This window comes from Myodes glareolus, chromosome 16, assembly GCF_982192425.1.
Source record: "Myodes glareolus chromosome 16, mMyoGla1.1, whole genome shotgun sequence".
Taxonomy (NCBI): Eukaryota; Metazoa; Chordata; class Mammalia; order Rodentia; family Cricetidae; genus Myodes; species Myodes glareolus.
The window spans coordinates 58,014,411-58,033,351 of NC_142041.1; the positions used below are offsets into that span (position 1 = coordinate 58,014,411).

At 38.6% G+C, this 18,941-nt stretch overlaps 1 protein-coding gene across 3 annotated transcripts in view; it reads left to right on the forward strand.

The window, feature by feature from the left end:
• C16H8orf34 (chromosome 16 C8orf34 homolog) overlaps window positions 1-6,849 on the forward strand; it is a 384,304-nt gene extending 377,455 nt beyond the window's left edge. Inside the window, exon 12 of one of the 3 annotated variants that reach the window (XM_087897228.1) lies at window positions 5,837-6,849. In XM_087897228.1, the coding sequence (XP_087753354.1) occupies window positions 5,837-5,880 (44 nt within the window). In that variant the 3' untranslated portion in view covers window positions 5,881-6,849. The remainder of the gene's footprint in view (window positions 1-5,836) is intronic. The other 2 variants (XM_087897227.1, XM_048420471.3) reach the window with 2 other exon arrangements.
• Window positions 6,850-18,941: the final 12,092 nt, after the last annotated feature.

Consider the following 18,941-nt stretch of genomic DNA (forward strand, 5'->3'; position numbering starts at 1 on the left):
TCAGAGGTAGAATGCAAGGTTTAAGCCCAGAAACCTATAGATGAAACATAATAAATCTTTGTTTTTGAAAGAGTTGGCAAGCATTCTGATAGAGGCTTAATTTAATAGTAAATTAGAAAAGATGTCATATAGCCTAGCATAAAATAGACCCACAGAGTATATTTGAAGAAAATGTTTGACACTAAAGCATACCATTTCACCTTAAAGTCTTTGACATTTTAAGACTTTAAAAAAAATCACATATACATTTTAGAAGGGGGAGATGCAAAAAAATGACAGTTATTAAACTTTAGTTGTTATATGCCATATTAAAACCTCTTTTAATCATCCTGGAAACTTAATGTGTATAGTGATTTGAATGAGCATGACATCCATTGGCTTATATGTTTGACTATTTAGTCCCTAGTTGGAGGAACAGTTTGGGAAGGATTAGGAGGTGTGGCCTTGTTGAAAGAGGTGTGTACCTGGGGTTTGTTTTGAGATTTCTAAAGTCCACAGTATCCCATGAACTTTCCCTCCCCACCCGATCCTCCCACTCCCCCCCCCACCCTGCTACTTCTTACTCCTCAGCCAGCTGCAAGCTCTCAGCTACTGATTCAGTGCTATGCCTGCTTGCTGACTGCCATGCTCCCACTTTCATGGTTACAAACTCTATCAATCTCTGGAACCTTAAACCCCCAGATTAAATTCTTCTATTTAAAAGTTGACTTGGTCTTGGTGTTTTGTCACAGCAACAAAAAGTAACCAAGATAATATGTTTTATTACTCTGGTTTGTAGATAAAAATTTTTAAAATATTTTCTTCACAAGAACACACAATGACTAATTTTCATCCTAGGCAGATCTAAGGTCTGTGCTCTACTGGAGAATTTCTCTACCTCTATGCCAGATGTACCTTTCTCATGGCTACAACAACAAAAAACCCAACAAGAATCAATTTTAAAAAGGAGGGCTTTATTTCTGTTCATATTTTGGAAGGAGACAATTTGTTATGTGAGGGAAGGTGCTATGGAATTTACTGTGACGAGCGTAGGACTGGGACTCCTCATGTTACCACAGTCCCGGAAGCAGAGACAATACAGGAAGTGGACTGAGAGCATATCACCTCAAGAACCGTGACTCATGATGTACTTTCTCCCATTGGACTCTGCCTCCCTAAGATTCTACAGTCTCTGAAAGAAGTGTCACCCACCAGCTAGGGTATAAAATGTTCAACCAAAAAAGGACATTTCACATTCAAATCATAGCACAAGCTAAAAAACTATAGGGTGAAAGAAATATGCAAATACACAGCATAAAGAGAGTAGTAATTTCCACTGTGTATTGTGTAGCATAAGGAAAGCCAAGAAAATAAGAGAAACCAACAGAGAAAGAAAAGGAGACACTAATACATTTGGGCAAGAAATCTGGTTTTAATAGACATTTCAACTTGATTTCATTATATTTACATTGTGTTCCAAATTATTATCTATGAGCAAAGTCATCCAGAAAATTAAGGGAGGCATATATGATAAACATAAAAATTAGATATTTGACAGAATAAAATAAATATTGCTTAGTAATTACATCAGGCATGTCTTCAGTCTCATAGCAAGCTATTAAAAGTAGAACAACTGTTCAAAACATGCTGCCAAATTCCTTCAAAATGACTTGTTGTGAAATGTTGACTAAATATCTCAGAACTGTATATCATCTTTAGTATAATTAAACATTGTTCAGACTGAAGATGTGGTTTTTCTTTGTATTCAGAGACATAAATTAAAGGTGACGTTCTCTTTTATACTAGAACACAGAAAATCATCCATTGTTAGCAATTAAAAAGATCTTTTTAAGTTTTGTCATTTATAGATAACTCATTCATTGCTTTTATCTGTTTAAAAAGTCCACTAGGAAAAACTTAGCCTTCATATTCTATTTTGCATTACAAGTATTCATTAAATACTTGCTTAGTAGATACCTATGCATTGATAATTAACATGTCTAGAAAATAAATTTAATGAGAGATCAGATGGTTACTTCTCAGAACCTTTAATATCTCCAGTTCTAGTGAGCACTCAAAAATGAGTACATCATGATTTTATCTGAACCCTACCATGTGGAATATTCCTAAAAATATGCCACATTCTCCAGCATTGCCCATTATCAACTTCTGAAATGACTCCCATTTCAAGCCAAATGTCTTTGATACCTCCAATCAAATAAGTATGAAAACTATAAAAAAATGATAAATACCCATTCTTGAGTGATACTCCAGAGATGCTCTGCGTATTGCCCTCCTTTGTGAATGATAAGAAATGTTAACTTGTTTATGATCACACCTGTGAGGAGAACTCTAGTCTGGTGAAAACACAACCCATGCTTTATAAGTTCACTAATGAATTATGTAAAATAACAGAATGCCAGTGTCTTCTTTACTCTTGTTGAAGCAACACTTGCCAATGAATGTGTAATAAAACTACTTTTATTTTGCTTGTAAATACATCCGGTGAATGTGTGTCAGGGTGCACACATATGTATGGATATGTGTGCATATATAGGTCTATGTATGGAAACCCAAGGTTAGTATCTTCTTCTCAGTCACTTCCCACCTTATTTATTGAGGCAAGGCCTCTCCCTCTAATCCAGAGTTCATGTACTCAGCTAAGTTAAAAAGCCAGCTTGCTCCAGGAATCCCCTGTCCTTATGTCACATACACTGGGACAGGATTGTAGCTGGACTGTTATGTCCTTGTGACATTTACATGGGTGCTGAGGATTCAAACTTTGGCCCTCAAGATAGCACAGCAAATGTTTTACCCGTTGACCTATTGCCATAGCCCTTAATATCATTCTTTACAATGATAAAAAGTGTTTTTGAATGGTTTTGATGAATGTCAAATTATTCCCTTTTCTTGTGGCACTTCTAAGGATTTTAATACACAGTTGGGCATTTTGATTTTTCAAAAAGCAGATATAGTATAATGTTGTCCATAATTCTTAGAGCAATGAACAAAATGGTTGATAGATGATCTATATTAAACCTAGGACAAGCATTTCTAGAGATGAGTAGGATTTTTTTTTTGTATTTTTTCATTTTCTTTCTCTTTAAGACATGTGTATTTGTCTTCTTTGGTTTCCTTTTATCATCTGCCTTTTCCTTAACTTTCTCTCCCTGCGCACACTTTTTTTGAAATAAATAATGATGTCCAATCATCCCAGTCAGCAGGTGCTGCCTTGTTATACCTTCAGATCCACTCAGTCCCTCTCCCCTTCTGCCTCCTGACTTCATTCAGTGAAATTTTACTGAGCATGCAATATTGTGTACTTGTGATTATAAATGTGGTGTATATGTCTGTTTACACTATCATGTGTAAATCCCCAGCTTCGTTTTGTAGGATAATAATATGTTACACATAGATATTTAGTGGACCATCTGTCTAACAAAAGCTGAGCCTCTGGATTGTGACTGCAGTATACACAGGGGTCATGAATATAACCTAGGGAGACATATTTCTCTATACTTTTAATTTAAAAATTAATGAAACTTCAAAATTGAAAAGGATGGAATTACGGACTGATAAGCTACTCACTGCCGAGCAGCTAACAAGCACCTATCATTCTGCACATACTGCAGGTGGAAGTTTGATATCTACGGTGATTAACTGCCTCAAGAAACAGGCTAAGCCAACAGAAAGCAGCATTTCTGGTCTAGATCCAGTACATTACCTCTTTGCTCTCAATTGTGCAGGTTCTGCTGATCTTCTTTGTGTCCCATGCTCTTCTTGTCCTACCCTGATCTACTCCAGTATGTTTGCTCAGGGCACTTAATATCAACAGTAGATAATTGTGGGTATTCGCTGCCACTGTTCACAGCTCAGATGGCTTAAAATACATATTTCCAATGACTTCATGAGAAAAATGTCTGTGGTCAAGTACCTGATATTGTCTTTCTTCCCTTCTCTTTCCTTCCCTACCCTTCCATCCTCCTTCCCGTACCCTCTCCTGCCCTCATCTTTCTTTCTTTTCCCTTCCCTTGCTCTCTCTTGCCTTCCCTCCCATTCCCTCCATCCTCTGTCCTTGAATGAACCAATAACTTACAAAAATCTAGATCTAGAATGCAGATATTTACAAGCTGAAGACATGTTTCCCAACTATGCTAGACTCTAGGATACCCTTGAGTTTCAACATCTCATAACAATAAACACTGCATCCACGAAGCTATTCATTCATACCAGACTTTTAAAGGAGATAACAAAATTCAGAACTATTTCCTTTCCACATGTCAGAGGGAAGCAAATAAAAACTACGAAGAACTCTGGAATATTCTATCCCTCTCCTCACCTGTGGATGACCTCTACTCTCAATACCCCTTACACATGGCCATCTGGAGTTTCTGTGGATCCTAGAAAAGGGAGCTCTCTGTGTCCCACGGTTGTTCATTTAGCTTTGTTCTGCCCTAGCCACTCATTGACTTATGAATTCCATATTAGGAACTAACTTGAAGAAAGTCTTTTCAATGAATTTTTATTTAGCTATCAAAATAGTATATTCATCTCCATATGTTTTAAATAAAACATGAAAATTTTATACTATAAAACATGGAAATGTTCTTATTGTAGATGTGGAAAGCATATAAAATAGAAGCCATATAGTTTCCAACAATAGAAGTTAATTTTAAATTTATACACTTTATATACTAGAGAGCTGTGATTTATTAGAATGCGTTCATTACTGAATGTATTCACACACACACACACACACCATACACATGCACACACACACACACACACACACACATTCTGATTCTGATTTTATTTTAAAAAGATCAAATCGTAGGAAAGAATATTAAATGTAAACTAATTTTTGTTATGTATATAATAAGACACATATGTAATAAATTCACATTTTTAAAATATAATCTAGATGGTTATAAACAGAAATGTCATTAATGATTATATTTTGTAGTACGATAATTATTTTGTTGCTATATTTCCATAATGAGCAGATATAATACAAATTATAAAAATCTTTAAGACCTTTTGTTTGAAAATGCGGACAGAAAGAGTTCTTTCTTTCCTTGCTCTAAGATCTGAGTCCTTCCAAATCTCTTCTCTGTGTTTCTGTCTGTATACACCTGTCTTCCACAGAATGACTCTACCATTTGGTCTTCAGCTACCATGATCCTGTTGTTTTTCAAATGTTCTTAGCATGGCATATTGCTCTTCAGTCCAAGAGCTCCTAGAAACACTGTCATTCTGGTCATTCATATGTAATAAATGGATTTGGAAATATACCAGAAAATAGCATAACACAGTTGTGAGAAGCAAATAGTGTAGTTTACCAATAAGGAACTTCTGAAGAAAAAAGCATGGACAGGACATAAAATTGACAATAAACTTACCAAAATTCTGACAATTAATCATTAGGATCAGTGTGTGAACCAAACAATTCTAATCAGGGACCCAGAGAGAATTATGTTTAAGGGTGGTAGGAATTAATACAATAAATGAGTTAGCTTGGATTTATTGTAGTAAATAATTGATTCTGGATAAAGAAGAAATATGCAAAAAAACCAGAATCCCCTTTTTCATTTTTCCCATTCTTTCTTCTTTTTTTCCTTATCTCTCATTACATAAATATTTATTGAACAATTTTTTTTGTAGGCAAAAATATCCTTTCAAGCCTTGAGCAGTGTGGAGAGTGATAATTTTCTTAAAAAATATTTATAGTTTAGTTGTTGAGTTGCTATGGCAAAAGTTTGTACTGTAAAAGAAAGTGCTAAACCCCAATGCCCCCTTTTGATAGTCAGCTCTATTGATGCCTTGTTGAATGTATTTTCTTTTTTTCCCCCCTCTACAGGTCTGTCTCGGAAACAAGCAAAGAACATTTCAAGTGGTCCTTAAGGAGACTGTGGCTGACTGAATCCTTACATATAGTCCCAATTTGATGTACCATATGAAATCTCTAAAGAAATGTTATTTTTCTAATAAAAAATATATAAGCACCTTTATAATAAGGGTATGTATCTGTCTATAGTCAGAGAATGGTAATTCAGGCCAAACGGTCTAGTGGTCGTGAAATCTGACACCTTTTGATTTGGTCAATGTCTTGTGTTTATGTTACCTTATATGTAGCTTTAAAATTAATGTTTGATATATTGAATATTGCCTGAAACAAATGCTTAAAATTTTATGAATATTAACTAAGCTAGGGTTTTTTTACCTCTATTTTTATAATTACATCGTATCTTTTGGATTAATAAACATTAAACTTGCCCAAATGTGCCAAGGTACAGCTTTAGTCCTAGTCAACCATTAACTGTGTGCATTAGCCCCCAAGATGTAAACTCTACATCAGAAAAAAAAATGTTTTTCTCACCAATACTCCGACCGGGTTACATTCCCGTTCCTATTAAAACATGACTGTTACTTTAGCAAAACAGAACAACGAAAAATGAAATGCATGCCCTCAGAGCACTTGCAAGAAAAATCATGAATCATTTATGCAATTATTGAGTCACTGTAAGATTATTCAGTTTAAATCTGTTGTCTGCTTACTTTTGGAATGTGCTATGTGGTGATTCTAAATAGATAGATCTCAGTCAGTCTATTGACTATGTCTGCTATCATTTATCTTATTTGTCTTAATGCAAATTTTTGGTGGACTTTAATGGATTAAGGCTAAATTATAAAACTCTGTATAGCTATAAAAGAAACAATTGTTAAGGACTAGAAAATAGCCAAGGAATAAACAAGCAATTTCTGACTTCTGAATCAAGTCATGTTCATAAATATGAATAACAAAATTATAAGTGATATAATAAATTTTTTACATCATTGTTTTCTTGTATGATGAAACCATTTTTAGTAATAACTATTTTTATAGATGGAAATAAATGTAATGTCCATTATTAGTTGTTGTACATGGATGTGACAAAATTATTGAGTACAATCAGTTTAAAGGGGAAAGGTTTATTTTGATCCTTTTGGAGGTTTCAGAGCATCATCTACTGACTCCTTTGCCATCGACCAGTGATGAACAGATGGTCATGGCAGAGGGAGTACGAGCTTACTTGCTTCAAGAAGGCTAGAAGCATAGACAATGGGAAGCATGAGATATACCTTCTAGTGACCCCACTTTCTCTATCCAGACCCAACACTACAGTTTCCACTACATTCTGATAATCCATTCATCTGCAGATTCATCAACAGATCAGCACATTGAGCTTCGTCCGATACCTTAAGACCAATCGCTTCTCTAGAACCTCACCTCTGAAAATATTATTGGGAACCCTGCAGGGTTGGAGAGGGGACACTTTTTTACCAAATTGTAACAGCTAAGAAAACTGAACTTTTAAGCAGAAAGCAAGATGGCAGATTAGGTTTACAGGATCAGGATATTTCTTATTTAAAAATCTGCATCATGAAATAAAGCTTCAGAAAGATTCTACTGAGGATTTAAAATACTTTCCCCGTTAGACACTTTCTTTCTTTAAAATGTGTCACTGATAATGTGTTTATCTGAGCAACATTGTCCTCCAACAATGATCTCTTAGTTCCACATGAATCTCATGCCCCAGGATGCCAGAATGGATAGCACTGAACACACCATGGATGCTGTGCCAAGTCAGACACTAAAGGAAAGGTAAGGACTGATTCTAATCAAGAACGAATTGCTGTAAATGAAATAGTCTAGTGTGGGCTAAACCCAGCTACAGTTTGGACAAGAGTCAGGGAGTGTTCTCAAGGAAAAATGGGTGAATAGAAATGGGGAGGGTTGGACCTTTTAGTAGAGTCAGGGAAGTGGAAATTTACCAAAGAAGGGGGGCATGGAAACTGTGACTGTTCCAGAAGAAACTCACCTGATTTTTCTAAGAGGTGTTTCCAAAGTTACATGTCTAATCTAGAACCCTTGACCTGAAAGATATATTCTAAGTACACAGAGCAGGGAAAAGAAGAAGACTTAGAAGACAGTGTCTCTGCCCCTGGATTTACCTAGAGCCCCAGATTTACCAGTCATAAATATAATGGTAGAAGGACAGTGTTTTGTAAGTTTTTTCCCCTCAAATAAATGACCCTTTGAATCCAAACTGGTTTGGGATTGCTTAGCACATTAAAAAGGAGAAGACCTGATGAGGTAACATACGGTGAGGTAAAACTGAGTGGCTTATGAATACCATGGAACTGGACAATCATGACTTGTATACTGTTTTTGGAATAGTTTTTCTCAGAGTCTAGTGTCATATGACACAATCTAAACTGCATCATTCCTGGAGCACACGTCATTAAGCCATAGGTGTTTCTGTTGCTGAGCAGCCAGGAAAATGTTCATTTACATAGAGCTTCCAGAAATGAGGGAGGCAGGACTGTGACTGATGTCCCCACAGCTCACAGGAGAAAAGAAGAAGAAATACCTGATGAACTGATATTTGGTCTTCCTTTCTTCTTTAGAAAATGTGGTGTATCTTCTACAGAATGCTGGGTTATCAGTCCCCTGTCCATCTCCAATATTCTTTGAACACATCCTATTTGTCTAATACCATGTTAGATGCTGAAGACACACATAGTCCATGCATTTATGAGCTGGGTGGCTATGGTGGGTATAACTCTGGCAAACAATTTAGTAAAACACATGTTAAGACAAAATCAACAGAATCCTAATGGGGTACACATGAGGAACATGTAAATGAATCTTAGACTTTGGTTCATTTGTAATCTACAATACAAAGAGCGTTATTTATCTGAGAGACAGAGAAGTTGAGTAGACTTTAGACAATAATAAAAGAGAAAACAAAGAATATTTTAAGAGGTCAGCATGTGTCAAGATCTAGCGACCGGAACAAGCATGAACAGTCAACCAAATGAAATGGACATTTGAGTGTGGCTGGGGTAAGGCTGTAGAGCTTCACCGAGTGGTATGGATGAGAAGTTAATAGCAGCCAAATCATAAGGGCAGTTGCAAGATACACCTCATCTAGGGGGTAAGGAAAACAGGGAACCTTGAGCAAGAAAATAGTATGATTTGCCTTTTAGGAAGATAAATTTTGGTAACATTGGGAAAATTTGTCATAAAGGAGAAAGACTGGGTGCAGGCGGAATGGCTAGGACATTTATAGAATCAATACTAGAGAGCAAGCTGCACAGAGAGGGAAGGAATCTCAGCAGCTAATTGATTAAAGATGGGGGAGAAGGGTCATAGATATCATTCAGATTTCTGGCCAGGACACCTGGTGGTGAAATATGTTTAAACAATGTGCAGATGTTCAGATGTTCGGTTCAGCTCGGGATGTAGCCAAGACTTTGAGTGTCATCATTGTGCAGATGATCAAACACAGTATAATAGAAGTCGAGGCAGTAAATGATGTCACCTGACGAGAGTCTGTGCAGTGGAAAGAGGACCGACATCCTAGGAAAGCCCTGGGACCTACGAGATTGAAAAAGTGATTTCAAGAGTAAATATTTTGTGGACGCTTCACAGAGTGGGTGGCCCACACACTGTGTCTAGGAAGCAGAAGGTCAAAATCCTTGAACCTCAGGGTCTCTGGTTCCCGTAAGCACAGCTGGATTTCAAGGGAGAGACAAGTGTGGCCTCATTTGTGGAGCAATCTTTAGTAGTCTAGTTTAACAAGGCTGTAGAAGTTTTCTGTGGGCAGATGAAATAGAAACAACTCTATTGGAAGAGAAGAAAGCATTTAAGAAGTTTATCATTTCTCATATTTACTTCCTAAATAAGACATTCTGAATTTGAGGTCTTTTCAGACAGTACTTGAAGACATGTACATTGAGAGTACCTAATTTTTTTTTATTATTTCATAGCAATGAAGACATAATGGGCATATTTAGGATCTTAAGAATTAGTCCTACTGGCTTAATGCTGTTTAGTCTTTGTTTACTTATTTATTATTTCTCTCTCTTTCTCTCCCTCTCTTTTTCTCTCCGTCTCTCTCCCTCTCTCTCCTTCTCTCTCTATGTGTGATTGTATGAACTCTGGTTTGTGTGTGTGACTATGGGCAACCTGCACAAGAGTATGTATGTGGAGGTCAGAGGACAGCATTGAGTACCGGCCTTCACCTTTCACGTGGTTTGAGACAGAATCTCTGATTCACCGATTCATATGTCAGGCTTGCTGATTAGCAAGCTTCCAGGACATCTGTCTCCACTTCCTATCTACCTGTCGGAACCCTGGGATACACACTACCATATCCAGTTTTATGTGGGGTCTGCAGAATCAGCTTTGGTCCTCAGTTTTACACGTAAGTATTTTACCCATTGAGCCCCAACCCACCTGCAAAGTTTCAAATTGCTGTGTTTTATACATCTTCTAAGTTTTCACATTAATCAAGCATAAACTTCTGTTGTGTATACAGAAAGCCTCCATCACTAGAGTGGAGCTCAGAGCAGCCCACACCATCTGTCTCTATCTGGACATGGAGGTTTTGCTCTCCTACAGATCCCAGCTTCCACCCACTAGTGCCTGCTGGCTCTGAACTTGAGTTTCACTTTTCTGTAAGCTTTATGCGGTGTTTCTTGTGCCTCTTGTCTTTGAAGTGTACAGGCCCCACCTCTAGAAAGCCGATATATGCGCATCCCCGAATTGATTGGAACTGAGATTCTACCATTTATGGTGTGTATGAAGAACCCTAAGCCCTCCCTGCAAACCTGTGGGAAGAACTGAACCATTGTTTCCACAAGACAGAAACCACACATCTGTCTTTAAAATATTGTTTAGCAAATGGAAAGGGGAGTACACAGCCTCTTACCTGAAACGACCAGCATATGATTAACAAACGGAGGTTTGGAAAGAGTTTCCAGCTAATTGAGGAGTGTGTAGATCTAGCACACAGCTGGTCGGCTTTGCTTGAAGGCCTTCATGAAGAGTGGGGATTTGATGAGCTGCTGCCCCAACACCTGTATCACTATGTAGGTTCTCAGGGAAAGGGTGGCTATGGTGGTGGTAGAAACTTCATGTTAAGACCTTGAAATTTTTAAGAAAAATCATACTGAGTTTTGAGCAGGAAACTCTCCTTATAGCATAATCAGGATCATGCAGCAGTGACTTGAGCTGGGTTGTGGAAGTTTGCCTTCTCACGTGAGAAACAGATATCTGTGCATCTTGGATAATGGAAAAGACAAGGTTCCGGTAGTGTTTATAGACTCATTGCTTGGCTTCCTGATAAAATACTTTTTTATGGATCTGTAATGACGACTCTCCTCTACCATTCTTTATTCTCTGCTTCCTGCACCCCTGTGGTCAGATTTCATGACTAGTTCTGGTTGAGTCACAGGGGATATGACATATATGGCTTCTGAGCCAAGACATTTGGAAGCGGTTTGGGGTATACACCCTTCTTTCTAGTGGACGATGGCTCTCCAAGGTGCTATGGCAGCTTATAGAGATGACTAGGCTCATAGTTGGGTGGAGTGGGGCTCTTGTGCAGAGTGGGGTCTCAAAAGATCAGGAAATGTGCATAAACAGAACCAGAAACCTGGGGGAGGATTTTCTTAAGCATACATTCGTTTTCTGCTGGGGAATCAAGAAGAGAAATTAACATGTTTTTTCATCTTGAAAATTTTGCAATGAGGCTCCATTGTGCACTGGGTTCTGGGAATTAAAACAAAAGATCAGAGATGATAGCGATGCTAGTGAATAGATACTGTTGTTGGTAGGGAAAGTGTGTGGGGTGCTAATGAGCCACAGAGAAGAAAAATGCTTCATGATGTTAAGAAAGCTGTTCTAAGGTTCATAAACTGAGAACTCTACCTCAGCACCCAACCAGGGTCTCTTCAATTGTAAATACCTTTTAGCCTGGAGCATTTTATTTTTAAGATGTTTTAATGGAGGTTTAATTGGACATTCAATCATAATAAAGGTAAAGCAATGTGCTCACTGTCGTTCAGATGCTGAATATGCACTGACTTATTTGTGCTCTCAGAGAGAATCTTTCTGCTTTTGCTGTCCTCATTTGAGAAGGATGGGGTTAGTCTTTATTCCCTATGTAACTGCCCAAGTCGAGAAGCAGACTTGGCAGAACCAATGCTTAATCCCAGTGGCCTGGTATGTGAAGCCAAGGACATAATGAGTGGACACTAATCCTTCTTCCTCCGTGTTTGCTAGTGTATGTGCTCGGCTGTTCAGGGAAGCAAGGTGTGGCCCTCATTTTCTTCCCCTGCTGTGAGATTGTGACATATTTCTTTTTCCATTTTGGTTATTCAGTGGTTAGTCAGTGCCGGAAAGAACTCAGAGTAAGTATTTGTGGCTGTTTTATGATTTTTGAAGAGATTTCATCATCCTCTTCCTTTCCTTTGAGTTAGAGGTTTCTGTGGACTTTGAATCTATGTAGAACTGAAGGCAGGCCAAAGGTGCACAGTGTTCAAAGGCAGATGGGATGAAAGGTGAAGCTGGTTCCTCTCTGGAGGCCATCATGCTAAAATTCTCTCCCTGTGATGAAAGTGAAGGGGTTCCCAAGGGCAGCAACAGCCAGGCAGCTTTCAGCTTTGATAGGCCAAAGAAAGCTGTGCTGAACTTGGAACAGCTCCCAACTGAGAACCTCATTCCTTGGCAGTCTTGGCTGCCTCCATCCAGTCACACCTCATATCATCGTCTTGAGTACTGTAGTAGAATCCTCGTAAGATTTTGTTTCCATACTAGGAAGACCTTTGCCTGGGAGGAGCTGGGAATGGTTTCCTGCAGCATCATCAAAGTCCCCCTGCTCTGAACCCAGCATCTTCAGAGAAGAGAACCACCCCTTGATTGTTTTTTTGCACATTTCACCAGAGCAGTTAATCTTCTGTAAGCGAATGATGTGCCACACACGTTCTGATCACAGATGCATGGGAAACACACCAAGTTTGCTTTCACTACATGTTGAAGGTCTTCATGTGCCGAGTCGACTGGTGCCCAATGCAGGTTCATGGTCTCTTGCCAGCCCTCCTCATATGAGCTGACATTAAAACAAAATAGTAAATCTGTGGCACCAGCTCCGTGTATGTTGGAATCTTGCCGAGGGGCATGAAATGATAAGAAGGCACCTAATAAGTTGGAGTTGGTCGGAACGCCTCCCCAGCAAGTGCCATAAAAATCGAACCAGATCCTAGAGGAGGTTTGAGGTCATTAGTCAAATTTCCTTCCTGCTTTCTTTTTTCTCTTTGCTTTGTTTGCACGATCCTTTTGCTGGATGGTTCTCATAGACTCGGAAGGAAATCAACACCGCAGAAGAAAGAGAACCTGTCTGGTGGTGCTCCTGAGTCAAGTCCAAGACACACTGGAAATCTTCGCAGAAGACCAATTTTGTGAGATTGCCAACCTGATAGCCAGACCAAATAGGGTATCTGTGACATGTGGGCCTCTCCAAAATGACCTTTTGCAAAGTATCTGTTTATCATGTCATTTATCTGTCAGTGTCCTTGACTTTTGTATTCTATCACTTCTAAGCCAGTATGTAAATATCCTTTCCCAAACCCAAAGGACATGTCATTACAGAGTACTCAGTAATGCAGTAACACCCCGTCCTCCAATACATGTCAGTAAAACATAATTTGTAACTTGGATTCTGTGTTTGCTAAATGTCCTGCAGTAGTCTGTAAGATTAAATCTAAGTCAGATTTTGTGAGTACTTCAGAATAAGATGTTCTGCCTTGTGATGTAAACCTACACCTGATCATAAATGATCTCTCTATGACTGGTTAAAAGCTACCAACATCTCATTACATACTAGACAGCAGGGAAGTGGTGTATATAAAATAGGCCCTTATAAGCTCACTCTAGAACATCTCTTGCCTTGTATCTGATTTTGTGTAAATAATACTCAGAGAAATGTGTCTTATGCTCAGCTTTTAAGGGTCAAATTGGGATAAGAACTAGGAATGAGAGGGAGGGGTCATGACTCTAGACAATTTTCATTTTAATTATTTGTGGGCTCATGTACAAATTCTATCATTTCTGGTTTGATACTTGCAATTTCTAGAAATTTAAAAAGTGATCAAGATATAAGGTTCTTTCTCTCCTTGGGGCATTATTTCAAATATAGTTAAAAGTTTCTAATTTAGAGCACTAGAAGGTGAATATGTGAACTTAAAAGTATGGCTAATTTCTAGTATGTTGTTGGATTTCAAGGTCAGGAGGATTTGTTTCTCGTATATTGCAAGATAACTTAGGGTCAAACTAGGCACTGGCACTACAGGGTTAGAATTATGTCCGAGCTTCACTTATCACTAATGTAAGATAACTTTATTAATCTGTGACTGTGTATTCAGTGCTAAATCCATCATGACTCTAAATGGACCTGACTGGGGTGCCAAAGGAATAAAGAAAAGTCAAACTTACACAGACCCATGGACACACAGGACACACAATCCATAGCCAGGATTGGATGGACGAGGGTCTCTGATGGAGAAACACCAGCACTTTGAAAAGATCAGAATGATTATTATATAGAGCTGAACAGAGAGGTGGCTTATTGCATACAGCGGAACAAGGTCAGAGGTGATGACTTACAGATAGACAAGGAGTGGGGTTTATGGTGCAACTGAATCAAGGAGGCAGGTTTAGCTCATCTCAGTGAAATCAGTACCTATGGGGAAGCATCTTCCAGCTATAATATCTGAGGGAAAGAGACTATAATAGACATTCTCTGTATACACTATGAACATCCACACATAGATCAGAAGGGAAGGTGTGCTATTCCTCTGAGCCTCACCATGGGGGAAAGGCATAGCTATTTTCCTGCTGGTCTGAGGCTATGCTCCTTGACACGGCCAGTTCAGGTCAGCAAGACACTCTAATACACTACATTCAGTCCTGTTATGCACAAGCTATCGGCGCTTCTCCTTACTCTCTGAGGTTATTTATAGTAAAATAAAAACTTTTGCAACCCATTTCTCATTCACGGTGCTTATTGTTTTTTCCCAACATGAAGTTATATTCCTTATCTTACTGTATGCTATGCATACTAATGTTTCAACCGTTAATGTAGATCTTATTTTCATTGTACACGTGTAACTGAACAGAAAAATTTAAATTGCCAACCTTCACACAAATACTTGGGACTGGCCTAGATTCAAGAGTCTGTTTTCTCTAAAGTCAAGACCTTTGCTATCCTGGGAGCATTGTATCATCCTGTACATTTATTCATATCCTTTAGGTCAAGTTATGGGCCAGGAATAAAGATATTATTCCATGATGTGAATTTGACAGTTATGTCCAGAAAGATCAGATCCAGAGGAATGAAGCTTGGAGTTCAGCCATGAAGACTGTGAGCTTGTAGAACATGTGACTCTATGTGAAAACTCTAAGTACTGACATTACATCAAGTGATGACTTAAGGCATACAAAGGCCAGCAATCACAATCTTCTGATCCTTTTTTTGTTCCCTTAGCTCAGATGAGAGGGCCATCTATCTGAGGTAGAGTTTAGCTTTGTGGACATATTGTTTGAGAGACAGCAAGAAAAGTTGTTCTATTGCAAATAACATGGATAGAGAGAGATCTGGAGGAGTCAAGTTCAGAGCTGAGACAATGCTGTCTTTGCTGGATCGTTTGGGAAGCCCTATTGCTTCTCTGAGCTTTCACATTTAAAATAGGATATGCACTGCCCATATAAGACACAATCAGTTATTACATAAGCAGATGCTTTATGATTAATGATAGCTATAAAGCAAAAAAAAAAATAGAGATGGATTCATTGTATTAGTGGTAGGCCATATCATGCTTTTTGCTGGGAGAGTGGGGTACCAACCAACTCTCAAATCATGACACAGTGATTTATTATTAGTTTTGAATGCTCGGCCTTAGCTTAAGTTCATTTCTTGTTAGCTCTAATAACTTAATCTGTTTCTCTTCATCTGTTTTGCCTCAGGCCTTTTTTACCTTTCTTTCCTTCTGCATGTCTTACTTTCACGGCTTCTCCTGGCTGACTGGCTGGTGGATGCCTAGCTTCAGGCTCCTGAGTGTCTCTCTCTGTCTTCCTCATGCTCTCCTTTCCTCTTGAGCCAAGATTTCTCCTACTTATTTTCTCTGCCTGCCAGCCCTGCTTATCCCTCTCCTGCCTAGCTTGACCATTTAGCTTTTTATTAGACCAATCAGGTGCCTTTGGCAGACAAGGTGAAACAAATACAACACATCTTTACAAATTAATTAAAATAATTACAAAATAATTAAACAAATGCAGCATAAACAAATATAACCTATCTTTACATAGTCAAAATAGTATGCCAGATTCTGACACTGATGATCATACAATTTACTTATGTAAGGGAAGGGTACAAATCATTTAAGTGTCAAACCACGCAAACAGTAAATAACATAAATAATGAAAATGCCAGGCAATAGCATACAACTTTATTAAATGAATACCTCTGGCAATTCTTCTAATAACTGAGAGCAAAACAAAAATAATGAAGTGTACTCCCTCCTGCTTCCTCTAGGATTGTCAGAGGTCCAGGTCTTATACTGAGGTTCTTCATCCATTTGGAATTCAGTTTTACATAGGGTAAGCAACATGGGTCTAGACTTGTTCTTCTTCATGTAGACCCCCAGTTTTCCCGGCAGGTTGTCTTTTCCCCAGTGTCCCTACTCTCGCTCCCATAGGCTGTCTCTTTAATCACTTAACTGTTCTTCTTCTGCACAGAAGCTTTTTAGTTTCATGAGGTCTTACTGTTGACTGTTGGCCTTGTTTCCAGAGTGCCTGGAGTCCTAGTCTGTGTGTGAGATAAAACACCCAATAGCTTTCCTTTTGAATCTGTTTCCATTCTCTTAATCTAACAATCCCCAATTGCATCCATTTTTCTGAAAACAATGTTATTCTGTTCATCTTTATTAGTAATGCTTCATTGTGTGAATACAGTACATGTTCTTTATCCATTAATCTACTGACAGTACTAGATTGAGTCCACAGGCTATATAAGGTGAACAGTACCACAGTAATTATAGATGTGCTAATTAAAGAAGAATAATTTGAGCAAGTTAAAGAAATAAGTAATTAAGTCCAAGGCAAATGAAAACAAATAGAAAGTGTTCTTGACTGGATTGAATTTCATCCAAATTCACTGGAGAAGTCCTACCCACTCCATCGTGTTTTTACAGACGAGGCCAATCGTTTTTGTAGACGAGGCCAATAGAAATAGGAAGTATAAAGGATGGGGACATTTGGACATTTGCTTCTTGTTTATCAAAGAGAAAGTGACAGCAAATCCTTCCTTTGTATGAGAAGATAGCCGTGTGCAAGCGGAGAGAGAGCCTTGCCAGAATCAAAGCTTGCTAGGACATTGTTGAACTGTGGGGACTTCACAGTTCCCAGAACGGTGGGGAAATGTGCTGACTGATCAGGATAACTGGTTTGTGATACCTTGCAATGACTGCATAGCCAACTAAGACAAAGACAATTATAGAAATAAAATAGAGGAGAGGTAGCTGGAGAGATGATGGGTCATCAGTTAAGAGCACTGGTGGCTCTTTTAGAGGATCCAGGTTTGGTGACTCACAGTTGTCTATAGCTCTGGTTCCAGGGGACCTGATGCCCTGCCCTGGCCTCTGTGAACAGCAAGCAAGTATATGGTACATAGACATATATGTAGACAAAACACTCTTACACATAAAATATTGTCTATTAAAATAAAAGGGAGGAAGTGTGCTGCATCCTTAGGAAGATTTTATTTGGAGGCTGAGAATGCGTCTCAGCAACAGCGTGTCTGCAAGCATATGGGAAGCCTGGTTTGATTTCGCTCACACGCTCCAACCCCAGCAAAATCCAAGAAGTCTGTTTCAGAGCACTAACAACAAAAACCCGCTAGCCATTATGGACAGTAAATAAGCAACCTTGGAGTTAAATGCCTGGCACTAAGTCAGGATTTGATGGAAAATTGCTTTGATTGTTCCTACAGTTTCTCCTGTAGCACGTTATTCCTGCTGCCTTAAATCTCTCACCATGGAACAATATAGTCAGCAATCAACAAGCACACCAGCCACATTTCTGTGAAAGACAGAAAGGTGTGTTTTAAAGAGCAAAAAGAGAGTGAGAAGGCCTCGATCTTGCTTTTCTTCCTTCAATGGGAACTAGAGTCCTTTTCAGTTTCCTTATGAAGCTGGAGCTAATGGCATCAAAGATCCGTGTTTCTACCCAGAAACTCAGCTGGTGGAGCTGATTCTTCAGCTGTCTCACTTATTGGTTTCTCATGCACTGCTTGATGCGGGAGAATTGTCTGTATTCTGTCAATCATGTATTTTAATAAAACGCTGATTGGCCAGGCAGGAAGTATAGGCGGGAAAACCAGACAGGAAGTAGAGGTGATGCAATGAGAACAGGAGAATTCTGGGAAGCAGAGAGGTTCCTCTGCCATTCCTGTGCAGACCACTGAAGAGGCAGCATGTAACCTGCCCTGCTGAGAAAGGTACGGAGCCATGTGCTAACATAGATAAGGATAATGGGGTAACGTAAATTATAAGAGCTAATAAGTAGCCTGACCTAATGGGCCAATCAGTTTATAATATGGAGTCTTGTGTGTAATTTTCTTTGGGACTTGCCAGTTGTGGGGTGCCAGGTGGGACAGATATCCCAACAAGCCAGCCGTCATGTTACAACTGCTACAAGTTTTTCTGGCTTTATCTGCATTTTTCAAAGTTCTACCTATTAATTGACTAAGTTGCATAAATATGTGTGAAGCCTAGCAAATGTCAGTCTTGTTCTGGGTGAACTACGAAGGAAAATAAAACAAAGACTTTCAACTGACATGAGGTACATTCAGAAAAAAAAAAGAAAATCAGAAAATAGACATAATAAAAAAGAGAAGGAATACCATACAAGTGGAGTCATACATCATATTATAATGTACATACCTTTTATGTTATATACCATATAAATATCACATATATCTAATAGATACATTAAACTGTCTCCATAAGATTTACAGGGGGGGATTAGAGCCAGTTAAGAGAAGTTAGGTACTTCTATGGGAGAACAGACTTTAAATCTG